Below are 14316 nucleotides of genomic sequence, written 5' to 3' on the forward strand. Positions count from 1 at the left end.
ACGACAGGTCAGACCACTGATTTGACAGACACTGCATTAGCTAAATGAGCTAAATGGGCCTCATGGACACATTGCATTAGACTCGGCGCACTCCAGCACCTGGTGGCCCTAAGCAGAACGGACAGAGCAAGGCGGATGCTGGACTTACGGCTGGGTCCGTGGATCTTGATCGGTTCATTTGGCTTGACGAGTGTGTGCGAGCACTGCTGGCACACGCAGTCCTTTCCGCTGAACGTCACTCTGTCTCCAATGGGGAAGGGTTTACTGTGGTTGAGTGGGAGAGAATTAGAATAAAAGCACACAATAGAAATAGAAATAAAATGCCTGCAGTGATTGTGTGTTTACATTACATCCAAGTGTACATATGTGAATAACAAATGGGTGCTGGCAGAAACATGATTGGGTGAAAGTCAGGCCATAATCCTGCTGACACAAGTTTAATACAGTCTGACATCCTCTATGAACCTGAAAACATATTTCCAAACAGTTGAGGCGGCGAGTTAAAAAGTTGTTGCAGGAGCACCTGGCTGCTCTGTGATTAAAGAGCTGATAATGTGACGCTGCCACAGGCTTCCAAAAGGAGAACTGGCTCTCTCAGAGAGAATGAAAACTTATTAGGGAGACTGCGTGGAGTGAATACTGATCTTAAGTGCCTCGTTCTCTCTCAGCCTGTCTGCCCAGTTCGCTCTGCCTAGCTCACTCCCTACACAGCTGGTGCCACCAGGTCACTGATTTCTTCCCCGCCTTCAAAGCTAAACTAAGATTAAGAAGAGTAAATACACACGCACACAGACAAGCAGAATACATGACAGCAAAACAGCACCTACTAAATTAAATTTACCATATCATGATGGTCTTTTTTGTCTCTCTTTCCTCTTCTATAGCATTTTCGTACGGATTTATGACTGGGGAGGCTGCGAGAATGAATGGGGATCTAAAAGGCTTAGGAAAGGCTGTTTAAAAGACATAGACAGCAGTAATCCTTTTACTCACCCGCTGAGGCCTGGAGCCCAAGCAAAGACTCAGAGGGAGGCTAGGGTCTCAAGCACAGCTCACAGTCAGCACACAAGAGTGCAGTACATCCATGTTAGAGATATACAGAGGCCAGCGTGAATAAAGGCTTATGTATACACGCAGCTGCGGAGTTTGTGAGCCCTAGAAATCATGTTTCTAGGAAGCTAGGAGTATTTTACAACTGTTTCTCTCTGAATATGTGTGTGTGTGGAGGGAAACGGCACATACGGTATTGTAGGTTTGCTCCTTTGTGCTTTTATATTATTCAAAGAATGACCGTTTCCATACATAAAACAGAAAGTATGCAGAACAGAGGAGACATTTCACCACACAAATAATTCAGTAAATTCACAGGTAAATATTGAAAGTCAATGAAAACTGATAATGTGTATTATTCATTTAAACATAATGTTAATTTCACCCTTCAGTTGGTCCCAAGGTTAACCATCTGTTCAGAAACTCAAATGATTTACAGTTACTGACAGGCCACACTGAGCAAATTGCTAAACACAGAAAACTAGTCTGTGTTTGACATAAAGCCTGTTTTCGAGGTTTGTATGTGTCCACTTCCAGACATGACAGGCTAAATCTTTCACACGTGTAAGTGCCTGACCATAGCTACCCGAATAATAGTCCAACTTAAGCACACGAAATTTAGTGGTAGTGCACAGAAGAGTGCGTTTGACCTTGTCTTTACCTGTGCGTTGCTCTTCCTCCCTCAAGACACGCTTGCCTTGTCAGCCTTTCTCAGCACTTTAAAAATTTACTCTGTTTACATATTTAATGCATGTTTCTTTTCCCCATTTGAAAAAAGAAAAAAAGAAAAATGCCCACAGAAGTAAAGCTATTTCTGGCTTCAGCGACACGCCCTCTAGTTTCGATCACCGCCGCTTCTTTAAAAACACCAGCACGGAAAAGTGAAACTTGCAGTCCGCCTTCATTAGAGCTGAGGGACGATGAGGAAGACATAAAGGAAGACGATGTGATGCGGATGATGATTTAGAGCAGGATGATGGTAATGATGAGGATGAGGAGGAGGGTGGTGTGGCGAAGACAGACAGGATGGGAGGATGAGGAAAAACAGACGAGGTACAAGAAAGGACTGTGAGCAATGTGACAGAGGGCAGACGGGGCAGGAAAGAAGAGATACATCCTTCGGCTTCTCACTGTCTCTTCCAGTTAACTCCACATACACTGACACACACACACACACACACACACACACACACACACACACACACTTCCCTGTCACTGCCAGGACTGCTCCACTAACTGTCTCCGGCCAGTTGGTGTCAGTTCTGTTTTTTTGCCCACGGCTACTGGGCATGACCGCATGTTTATCAACCAATGTCAAGCAGATATACGACAACAGACAAACACTACCCTCCTGGAGGGAGGTGGGGAAAGATCGCCCTTATGTAAACCCTATAATGCATCAAAACAGATGGTGAGGGAGGAAGAGCAAAATGAGATGGGCGTTCCAACGAATACAGCCGTGTACATGCGAAACAAATAGACAGAAAGGAGCATGAAAGAGGAGACAGAGTGACAAGAAGAGTGAAATGGTGAAATAAAAAGAAGGAAAAAAGCCAAGAGGGATGCTGACTCTTCGTTCGTTCAAGAGGAGCTTAACATGAACACTGATGGAGGTCAGAGGAGAGATGGCCTACTTTTACTAAATCTAACAGCATGAAACACCAGGTCAGCTCTCTTTTGGAAGCGTGTCTCGACTAAGCAAGACGACTGCTGGAGCATTTATTGACATTCAGGAGGTGAGATAAGACTGAATCATATAAGCTGATTGGCATTTTAAAAACTCTACTATGAAGAAATGAGTCACCTTTGCATTTCTCATTTTGCGTAGCATCGTTTAAGGAACGATTGCATGGTCATGGGGCAAAAAACAGTGACTCATGGCAGAGTCATACATTTCTTAGTCAGTAACAGGCTGCTTTCTTTATGGATAAAATAACACGACTTGATGTTTGTTTTTGGCTAATCCTGAATTTTTAAGCTGCTCCAACAAATATTTTTATGTTAATAATGGATTAAATTGCTGTGCATAAAGGTGCCTGTCATGACAAACTCACAGATAATTATCACCCAACTGCAGTTCCTCTCAGCTCAGTGGTGCTATTAGCATTTTTCAGCTGATGTGATTTACGCCCATTTCTCTGTTGCTTCGGAACTGCTCTGATGAACCTTATTTCAGCAAACAGGTGTTTGATTTTGTCCAGTCAATTCTAAAGTCATCAATTTGTGACTCGAGTCTGACTCGAGTCTAAGTCACGTGACTCGAGCCCACACCTCTGCTGTCTTATACCAAATGGCAGACAGAAACTAGCTGGTGAACATAGTGAGGCATTTAGCAGCTTACAGCCAGATATTTTTTGTCAGGGACTGGAGACAAAACAAAGCTTAAAGTAAGAAACACTACTCCAAATCAATAATGTTGATGCATTATTGCCCAATCATATGTATTATTGTAAGCTTGTATATACAGTAGGAGATTGTGTGTGTGTGTGTGTACCTGCAGAGACTGCAGACAAAGCACTTGGGGTGGTACGTGCGCCCCAGAGCGGAGACCACCTCTCCTGTGATGAAGCTGTCACAGCGGTCGCAGCGTGTGCCGTACAGACGCTGATAGTCTGCCGTGCAGATGTACTCGCCCTTCTTCTGGAAGAAGCCAGATCGCGCCAGATCACAGTTGCACACTGTGGAGAGAACAGGTTAGAGAAAATGGGAAATCCGGACAGTCAAACACTAAAGCATATGTCTATGAAGATTCTCAGTCATCCAGGTCATAGTTATCCAACGAGGGTTAAAATCAAGGGCAACTGGACTTGGTTGAAGATACTGGAAGACGTTTCGTCCCTCATCCAAAGGACTTCTTCAGTTCTGATTTTAACCTTCGTTGGATATCTAAAGCATATGGAATTACCTGTGGATGAAGAAGAAGTAGAAATGCTATTTTTTGACTTCCATTCCAAAAAAACATTGGGGTTTCCATTTTCTGTCATGTACTCTTAAAATGAAATGAAATTACAAAACACTCAGCAGTATTAAGTATTTTACAAGTCCTATTTTTCAGTTGTTCCATATTTTGTTTAATTACACGTGTGTTTGCATTTAGTATGAGCACCCTCCTTTGTACCTGTTTGGGTATGCATGTGTGCTTGTTTGTACTGCGTGTGTATGTTTGTCTTTACACATGACTGCTAGGGAAGTTATTCGATTCTAGACAGTGGTGAGCCAATTTACTCTGATGGGAATATAATGATATAATCAGTGGAAAAGTCATTTTGTGCTAAACAATGTGAAGAAGGAGACAAAACAACAGACCGCAAGTTCCCAGCGTCATCAGAAAATCGACTCATTAAATACCAATGGGGAAGACACCGAAACCATTTGCTTTGTATGCAGAAGGTGAGTGCTCAGTTTGTGTACGCATGTGTGTCTCTGTACTGTGTACCCTAAGCAGAGAATATGTGCTGCAGCACTTTGCCATGTAACTGAGAGTGAATTCCAGTGGGTGTAACAATATAGCTAAGAGGCGTTTTCACAGATCAGTGGCTAGTGTGGTTGCTGGTCTCTGGTTTCTACTAGTTTGAGGTTTACCACCAGTTATTGTAAACACTGGCTGGAAAAAAATGCTGTGACCTGACACACATGGTACTGATGAGGGTCACATGTGCTGTAAAATTAATCCCAAGATTTTGCACATGTACATGTATAAAAAAAAATGTATTAAGCCAGTAAGAATTTCTTGAAATTAGCATAAAGAGAACGTAAACCTTCACCACTATTGAACTCTATTCAACTACAATTTCAACTAACACAACTACCACTGGAGCTATTTAGCAGATTCTCAGGAGCCAGATCACACCTCAATCATGCCACTCCCAGCTTTTCCATAATTACCCACCTAACCCATCTCCTTTTCTTCGCTCTCATATTGTGCACCCCATTCCTTTCTCTATCTGGTTTCCTCATCTCCTTCTTCCTCCCCGTAGGGTTCAGAGGGGGATCTGTCATGGGTGCTATGGTGGATTCCCCACATAAGCTTCCTCACAACGCAGTAGCAAACCAAAGCTGCACAGCAAGTCCAAGGCCCGCAGTCTTTTTGTGTCATCAATAAATAATTTAAACACATCTGTTGATGGTGTGGTCTTTGCTAGTGAACCATCATCTAATAGCTCAGCTGGTAATGATACAGGTGAACCAATCAACCATTTCTGCCCAACAGAATACAGGGGTGAGGGTTGGCTTTTCGTGAAAATATCCAGCAGCTGGTTAGCTTAGCTTAGCATAAAGACTGGGGACACAGCTAGTGTGACTCTGTCAAATTGCAACCAAATCTGCCAAAATTCACAAAATTCACCTATAAGCTAGAGCTGAACGATTAATTGCATTTGTGATATTATTGCAATTTGATAAAATGAGATTTTCTGATTGCAAAGGCTGCGATTACACATAAAGCAGTGTGCAGACAAAGCATCAACTTTGCACGTTATGCTGTACCTTGACTTGTACAATGGCCTTAAGCTTGACAGAGGCAGACACTACAGAAACTTTAGTGTCACACAGGGAATGAAAGTAGCACCTGCCACCTGCAGGTAACTTGGTGGTGTTGGTGGGTGAAATCGTTGGGCTGTCCGCCGCTTTGGCGAGAGGAAAAATGCACAACAGAAAGACACATGTAGTAAGGTAAGCGTATTATGACAATCGGCGCCTGCGTCACCCACACAGCCACCAGTCAGCTCAGGAAATATATTCCGAAAGAGGCCCAGTCTATCCTGAGTCACAGCCTGGTTACAGCCAGTACGCCGCTTACCAGCATCGGAGGCAAGTGGGGGCGGGGAACTCCGGTGTTGCCGGAGAATTACTAAGCATACCTATTAAACGTCACTTGGTTTTATTTTCAGTGGCCAACTTTTTTTGCTTACTGGGATATAGAAAAGGAGGTTTTTGATGAGAGATGGACTCCTAGGAGATGTGATAAGGGCTCATTAATTGGTTGAACTGTGGGTTTTGTATTGAGTGCTTACTGTACTGTGTACTGTGGTGAACTTGTGGACTGTAGATAGGCCGACCTGATGGTTTTTATATCATATTATTTAATGCAATCACTTGACTCAAATTATCTTTCTCATATTATTAAAATTCAACCTGTCCAGGGTGTACACCGCCTTTCGCCCGATGTCAGCTAGGATTGGCTCTAGCCCCCAGCGACTCAGGATAAGCGGTTGACGATGGATGGATATTATTAAAACTTGATACTCCTTCTCAACCAGTGTTCATAATAATAATATTATTATGAGGGTGTGTCCTTAAATTCTGTATGCAGAAACAATGAGGCAGAAACTTTAGCTTGCGTTCAGCTCGGCTGCAGTATTTATTCTGCAGCGCTTGCCTCCTACGGGTTTTAAGTTCCTCCCACGCACTATGCGCCACCTAGTGACCTCTTTAAGTATCGCCCCACCAAAGTACAATACAATGAAATTGGCCTTTTAGTAACTATTTAATACACAATATCATGAAAATAATTATATGGGTGTCATTTAGCGATGAATGGTAGTATAATGAACTGAACTAATTAAATTAAATTTTTCTCTCTAATGCCTAACTGTGAACACATTTTTTAACCCTTTACACTACCTCCATTACATATTTATTGTGCAGACATGAGAGAGTAGTATCAATCTTCTGCCTTTTTTCCCAAAATGTCAAAACTACTTCTTTAATGCTACTTCCTGCATCTAGATCTACAAGAATATTAAAAAATTGCCAAACCGTTCCTGTCCACCAGAAAGTGGTCCAACACCCTACTCTACTGAAGACAGAGACTCTAACCTAAATGATGAATGGACTTTGGTTTTCTTAGAGAGTGGTGTCTTGCTAGAGAAAGTGTCTTGCTCAGGGACACATTGGTGTCTCACAGGGGATTTGAACCCAGATCCACTGCCCCATCACCACCCCAATACCACAACTCAATATTGTGCACATTCTTGTACCTGGGAGCACTGGAGCACCAAAACACCAGAAATACAGACAATCTGAAGGAAATATTTATATTTGATCAAACCTGAGTCTGTATGCATTTTTTCAACTGCTTTAACCAAAGTCTTTTCTAAAATTGGTTATTCATATGACTGTAGGAGGTTTTAAAAAAGAAATCACATGCAGCAACAATTACCCCTGAAAACATATTCTATTTCTCCACTGAAGCCAAAACTACTGACCATTATCATAGCATGAAAAAGTGGAAATATAATCTACGAGGAAAAACTGCCACTCATGAGGTTAACTACTGTATATCAGGTCCAACTGACAATGCTCAAAACAGCTTCCAACACACTGCCAGTAAATGAAGGATTGTGCCACAGTTAATGAAGCTGTATATGCTAATAAATCGCTTCATCCTGGCAATTCTATAGTGAGACTTGCTTCTACAGGCTAAATTTGGCTCCCTTTAGCCACCAGTTTTCAGTGTATGCCGACAGGCTGAGGGTTCACAGACACAGACAGACACAGACACAAGCACATAAACCCTTCAAAGGGGCTCATTTAATCTCAAGCTGTTTATGAGTGAAGCGTATTGACTTAATGGTGTAATAAAAGATCAATGAGCCCCCATTTAAAAACAAAACAATCTCGGCTCCCACAGGAGGATGGAAACACATAAATCCATCCCCGATGAGATGGCACTGTGCGTATGCAGTGATAGGATGATGAAATGGGACAGTGTGGAGAGGTATGATGATGGATCTTTATCATTGTGACAGGTCATTGGAATCAAGGCAAGGCGGCTGCAGAAGAAGGGAGGAACGCAAAGAATGAGGGAAAGGGGATGCATTAGGAAGACCAGAACCAGAAGATTTAAAATAGCCTGTTCATAAAAATGTGTGTGTGTGTGTGTGTGTGTGTGCAAACCACATTTCCAGAACCACTGAATAATGGCACAAAGCTTGAAAAAGTGTCCCTGCTGCATTTTCAACCAGACTAACTAAGGCTCCTACCAGAAACCCAAATCACAGGCTATCTGGTGCCTTCATGGAAAAGGGGAATGGGAGAGTAAATATTTCCACATCTAAACTATTCGCAATAGCAATTAAATCATTGTGTCGTGAAATGAAAAGTCCATTGCATTATTTAATAAAATCATTCTCTTTCTCACTATCTCTTCTGCCTTGCTCTTTTTTTTTCAAACTGACTTGCTTTTCAATCTGCGCCCAGATTGATTTTCAAATTACTGGAATCTGCTTAATTAGCCTAATGTATTTCATTAGCATATGGACACCTGACAAAATCGGCTGACTGGATCTGCTCAGACTGGATTGGATGGGCTGGCTGAATGGTTCACCGGTTCTGGCTAATCATGTTGTTTTCTTCTGACTGGACGATTGGCTGCATGCATTGTAAAGGACGTCCCCCTTCCTCAGTTGCCATTGGAGACATAAACCTTCCACAGTTGCCCTAGAGACAGCTATGTCCCTAGTCTGAGTGATGTGGGGCTGGTGATGGCACATGTGGTTTTGTTGTGGTTGAACTGGTGGCTGTCAATAACAAATCATGTCAGTGATGAAACTATAAGTTTTAATCAGTTTGAAGCAAAAACATTTAGCTGAAACATTAGAAATCAAGTTTTCACTTAAATGGGATGAAAACTAAATGCTCACTCATATTTAATTTGTTGGGTTCTCAATATACTAGCAATAGTGTAAGTAAAATGTACTAAAGCTGATTAAAGGTATCATCAGTAAGACGTTGTAAACTACACTAAGTATATAGCTGTGATGTACTGCAGTGTTTGCAGACATTACAGACATAAACAAACCGTTTAAAGTCTAAAATAACATTAACTGAGATTTAGTTACTGTTTTCCTTGTATTTATAAACCTGTCAATCAATTGGAGAGTTACAACCATACTTTCACAACCGCAGTCTTCACTTCAACCACCATTTGACAAGTACACACATACTGCATATTCATAGACTAAAACACACAGACCATACACACTTATATATATTTCAGGTGACTGTCCAAAGAAAACTATGTATTCTTAAGATAAATAAACCATTTATAAATCCAAGGGATTAGCTAAAGAAATTGCATTGCATTATCAGAGCTCATGAAATCGGAAGGTCGGCGGTTCAATCCCTGGCTCCCCCTGGTTGCGTGTCGAAGTGTCCTTGGGCAAGATACTGAACCCCGAATTGCCCCTGGCGGCTATTCCGCCAGTGTATGAGTGAGTGTGAATGTTAGTTTCCATTTGAGCACTTAGGCTCAGTGTATGAATGTAGTGTAAAAGACTAGAAAGGCGCTATACAAGTACAGAGCATTTACGTTGGAGATACATAACGGAGATATGTATAGGACGGTGATTTGTTTCCAATCACAACTATTGGTATTGTTACAAATGTACAAATCAGATTTCGTAATTTTACACAAAACATAAAGTTATATTTTGTATATTTTTAAATTATTTTAGCAGACCACACTATCTTGAATGACAAGACTGTATTTCATTTTATGACAATAAATTAACTAAATAGAATTAAGTCATCGCAAACTCTACTTTAATGCTCAGATTAAACTACAGATTGCATCATTGAAAACTTGGTGTTAATACATAAATTAAGTGTGTCCTACCAAAAGTACAATAAAATAAAGTAAAGTTAGGAATCTTCTTTTGCATCTGTTTAAGGGGACTGTGATAGACCCATAGGTAAATACAATTTTTAGAGCTATGAAAAATTACCATTTTCAAACTTGTCTTAAAGACCCTTCCTTTTTCACAGCTTACTTTCAAGCAGGCCCTCTACTTTTCAAGTTCTTTCATTTTAGTTGTAAGCATTAAGCAGAACTTCCCTCCACATCTTGTAGTTGCAAGCACAGTGGGTGGAGTTGGGTCAGAGCTTGGTGCCTCTGCTGCTGCAGAGACGTGGCTTAGCTTGGCTCTGAGAAGAAAGGCTTTGGTTACAGCTGCACAACCAGCACCACATGGTGTAGACACCCACCCATAAAAACAACATCCCAATACAACCAAAGTAGAACCGGCCTGGTCTGTTTAACTGTCCTATGAATTTTTATACTGTAGCTACTCATGGGAAAGCACATACAGTTGGAAATAACAGTCATGTAGAATTCCTAAGATAATGAAAAGTTTTGTTTATATGAGAACTATGTATTTTTCATGGAGACACAGTCAGATTTATCATACATTAGCTTGCTAAACCAAACATAATCCGCTTTGCGAGACTAAACTACATCAAAGACTTCATTTCATCTATTTGCTCATTTTATGACCTTTCCCTGAGTGGCGCTCTAATGAGGGAAACTATAAGATGCTGCTTCTCTCCATCCTATAGCTCTTTTTGGCAACGCAGGAAGTTAGCATCTAAAGATCACAAGTCTAGTGATTAGAGGTTAGCATTTAGGCTGGTGTCTGCAGCTGTGGTCATTAGAACCGCACTGATTAGGCACCCACAGGGGGTCCACATGATTAGGTATTTATCTGCAGCCAACAGACGCAATTAAAATTCCCTTCTCAAAGTCAGCCCAGGCCGGAACCCCAAAATAGGGCTGACACCCCCGCCTCCTACTTTTCTTTTTCTCTGTCTTTCTGAAAGACGCTTTCAAATCTTTGTGGCTCAGAGCACAAGGTCTCCACTTTATCTCAATTTGCACCTTCTTTATCTCACTACAGGACTGTACTTCCATGCAACCTTCCCTTCTTTCACAGTGCCCCCCCCCCAACCCCAGCCTCACTCACTCTGACTCTTCCCTGAGCTCATTATGCTACTGGTCTTCATAATGTGCTATTAAGTAAATGGACATGCTTTGTACAGTATGTCAAAGTAGCCCCGCTGCACACTCTAATTGTTTTAGTGCTGCTGCCCATATAATGCTCTTTTTCAAAGCTTTTTCAAGATAATAGAGGCAGCCACTGTTTAGCAGAGACTCGTGTATGTATGTAGTGGGGCAGTGACACGTTTCAGCAGGGGAGGTGCTCACCTATTCACCTCCACATCTGTGCTACCAACGTGGGGCCCAAGCTAATCTGCCCTCCCCTGTCCCCTGGAACTGAGCCCCTCTGACAGGAGGATACACTTCAAGAGTAAATAATGTGTTTTCTCAAGTTGTGCCAAATCCCAGGGTGGGAGAGGAGGCGATCAGACAGACAGGAAGACAAGTGCAGCAAAAACACACACATCCACACAAGCAGCTTTATGAGGCATGCTGCTTTCAGCTGTGTTAACATTCTGATATTTATCGGATGTGCAGTGTTCATCATGTCACTATTTTAGTTTTGTGTGTTAGCATGCTAAAATTTGCTAATCAACACTAAACTCACAAGGTCGACCAATACAGGATTTTTAAACCAACACCAATTTTGGTATTTGGGGATTTTAAAATCTGATATTACGTAAGTATTATTTTTTTTCCTCTTTTCAGAAACACATAACATAAGCAAAGACTTTCCCTAGAATGTGTTATGTGTAGTTATGACACCTCACCAAGACAACATGACATAATGCAATTTAAAAATATTAAATATTTTTTCTGTTATAAATACTATTTTGAACAAAACTGCACCTGGTTATTTCAGCTGATTGCTGTGTTTTGTGGTGGATTTGTGGGTGTGTTGCCAACAAGGGAATTGCGGCGTACCCTCTAGTGGACAAAGTATGCAACGACAACACTCCTCTCTCCATTTATTTTTTAATTGTCATTTATCGTTATAAACAATAAATTGCTGTTATAAACATGCAATTAGCTCATATCGGCCGATAATATCGGCACACCAACTTATCGGGCTCTATTAAACAAAAGCTGAGGCTGATGGGAATATCATTAGTTCTGGTCATAAACCAAAGCCTTGAAACATTCTGACCTGGTGATGGCACTAGATTCCTTCAATTCATCCACTGGGGACCTTGAATATCTGTATCAAATTTTCATGGAAATCCAACCTCAGAGTTGTTAAGATATTTCAGTTCAAACCAAAAATATAAGAAAAAGTCAGACTATATCAAATTTCATGGCAATTCATAGTTGTTGAGATATTTCACATTGCCATCCCTAGAGCAAAGAAAAACAGTAACAGACAACAGAAGAAGGTAGTCATAGAAATAGGCAAGAGGAGAGAGAGGCAGCTAAAGGCTAAAGCAGAGAGAAATCGTGCATGAGTGACAGGATTCCCCTAGCATTTGGCTGCAGTAGTTGATGGAGACAGATGGTGGCCCAGTGGAGTCCCTTCATACCAGCAGACCAGCCCAGCTGCTGAGGCCTTCAGCTTTTAACCCTCTGAGGGCTGATAAGACACTCAGCTGAGGGGAAAATAGGTGTGAATGAGATCTCAGACACACAGATATAACCAAAGTGCTACAGACGGGGCATTGTATTAAGCAATAAAAAAGCAGCTCATCTATATGTACAGATGCACTGGTTTAGTGTGCGTATGTGTGTGTTTGTGTAACGCAGCAGGGTTTTCCGCTTAACGATCCTCTTTATCATTCAGATATCAATCCTTCACTAAGCACTGACATTTGCACACTTAAGCAGCTCCACTTCACTATTGTATACACACATAATTTTACACACACATACACACAAACACTTTAAGACAATAAGCTGGGCATCAGTGTGTGAAATTCCCTCCGGACGGTGACACGTGAGAGAGACGAGCAGTGGAATAATCCCTGTCATCTATCCCAGATCCTGAGAGTCGTCGGGGGAAAGCGCGGCTGCCTGCCGTGCTCCCTTCTCTCTCCGCCGGAATCTCTCCCTAGCAACCAGGCACTAGTGTGGTGATTGGACCAGCGTACCAGCGGTTGCTATAGCTACAGGAAGCTCCCCATCCCTGTCAGCCCCCACTTTTTTCCTGTGATGTGTCTCTTTTTCCGTTTCTCCTCATAACCTCTCTTTGTATTTCTCTTTATCCCTCTCGCTATTTGTCTTTTCCTCTCCCTCCTTCCCCTCTCAGCCTTTCCCATCAGAGAAAAGAACAGTAGGTTGATGTTATTGACACGGAGGTTCAGTGTTGGGGGGCTAATGGCCTCCAAAAGGAGGCTGAACTGACTTGAAACAGGTCTGCAGAGAACAAGAGAAAGATACTGCAATTTTACAAAAGCCATGGTGAGAATACCTGCTCGAAATGGAGCATTAGCAGAGCAGTCAAGTATTTATCTGACCTGCCTGTGGAAATCTGCTATTCCCTTTAGCGCTTTTTTAAGAGAAAAATCTGTTTTATCTCAGACAATAAATAACTACTGGGAGCAGCCTGACAGTTAATGTGTGTATGTGTCTGCATCTGTCTCCGTCTGCGCTTGTATATTTGTTTCTGTGCCTCTGTGTCTTTTGTTAGCATGCGAGTTGGCTGCATGGGAAAACAGTACCCATTTTGCCTTTGCGTGTGATTCATGTGTGTGTTAGCCTTGCGCTCGTGCCATTGACAGGCCCCACTGTTTCTGTTGGAATCTAAGAGTGCCAATTACCCTTCAGAGGCGGAGTAAATGTGGTCACTATGTCATTAGGCCAGTATGCACGAGTCAGCCCGTCTGCTGGTAATACAACACCACATCTTCCACATCATCCATACAGTACAATCCGCTGCTACAGCATCCACATAATGCGCACACACACACACACACACACACGCACACACACACAAACACATACACTCGCACTGCCTTCTCTATGTCTAGAGTTGATGCATCAGTCTGTGAGCTGGCTTCTTCTGTTTTCAGCATTTTCGTAGCGTTCGTTGTTGCTTCTTCATGCTATAATCAGCTGCTGTATAATGGGTTCAAATGAGAGGTTAAATGCACATGATTAGTGATCTGTTCCGCGTCTGACTAATGCATGAGGGAGGTATTATGATAATGTGGGATCCAGAAGGCAATGTGGCTTTATAAAAATGTGAGCAAAGACAGAGGGAAGATAAAAAAGAGAACAAGGGAGAAGAAATAATGGACCGGATGGATGGATGTATTTGACATGCTTAGTGAATGTGTGTGCTCACAAAATAACTCTACGTCTGACTGTTTAAGACTGCATGATCTATTCAAGGGGGTATAGTCAGCCCTTTCGAGGACAAATGAAGACAAGTAAAGAAGGAAAAAGAGGAGAATGAGGAAAAATGGGGGGGGGGGGGTAATGATGTCATGGTTTTCCAGTGGAAATGAATGGACAAAATATCATTAGTCAAGGTCAATAACCTGCTGATTCTCTAAAAAAAAACTGTCCAACAGAGAATGAAATCAAATGTTGAAACAAGCACCAGTCACTGAGTTCAT

The 14316-nt window shown here is 41.9% G+C and overlaps 1 protein-coding gene across 8 annotated transcripts in view; it reads right to left on the reverse strand.

Moving 5' to 3' along the window:
• The window catches only part of ablim3 (actin binding LIM protein family, member 3), a 46514-nt gene that overhangs the window by 21407 nt on the left and 10791 nt on the right, over positions 1-14316 (reverse strand). For all 8 annotated transcript variants that reach the window (XM_038700076.1, XM_038700082.1, XM_038700081.1 and 5 more), the window contains exons 3-4: positions 3545-3728; positions 149-264 (exon numbers count right to left, since the gene is read on the reverse strand). In XM_038700076.1, coding sequence (XP_038556004.1) covers positions 149-264; positions 3545-3728 — 300 coding nt within the window. The remainder of the gene's footprint in view (positions 1-148; positions 265-3544; positions 3729-14316) is intronic.

This window comes from Micropterus salmoides, unplaced genomic scaffold (genome assembly GCF_014851395.1).
Source record: "Micropterus salmoides isolate LMB-PRFRI ecotype aquatic unplaced genomic scaffold, ASM1485139v1 Ms_hic_scaffold_5, whole genome shotgun sequence".
NCBI classification, from domain to species: Eukaryota; Metazoa; Chordata; class Actinopteri; order Centrarchiformes; family Centrarchidae; genus Micropterus; species Micropterus salmoides.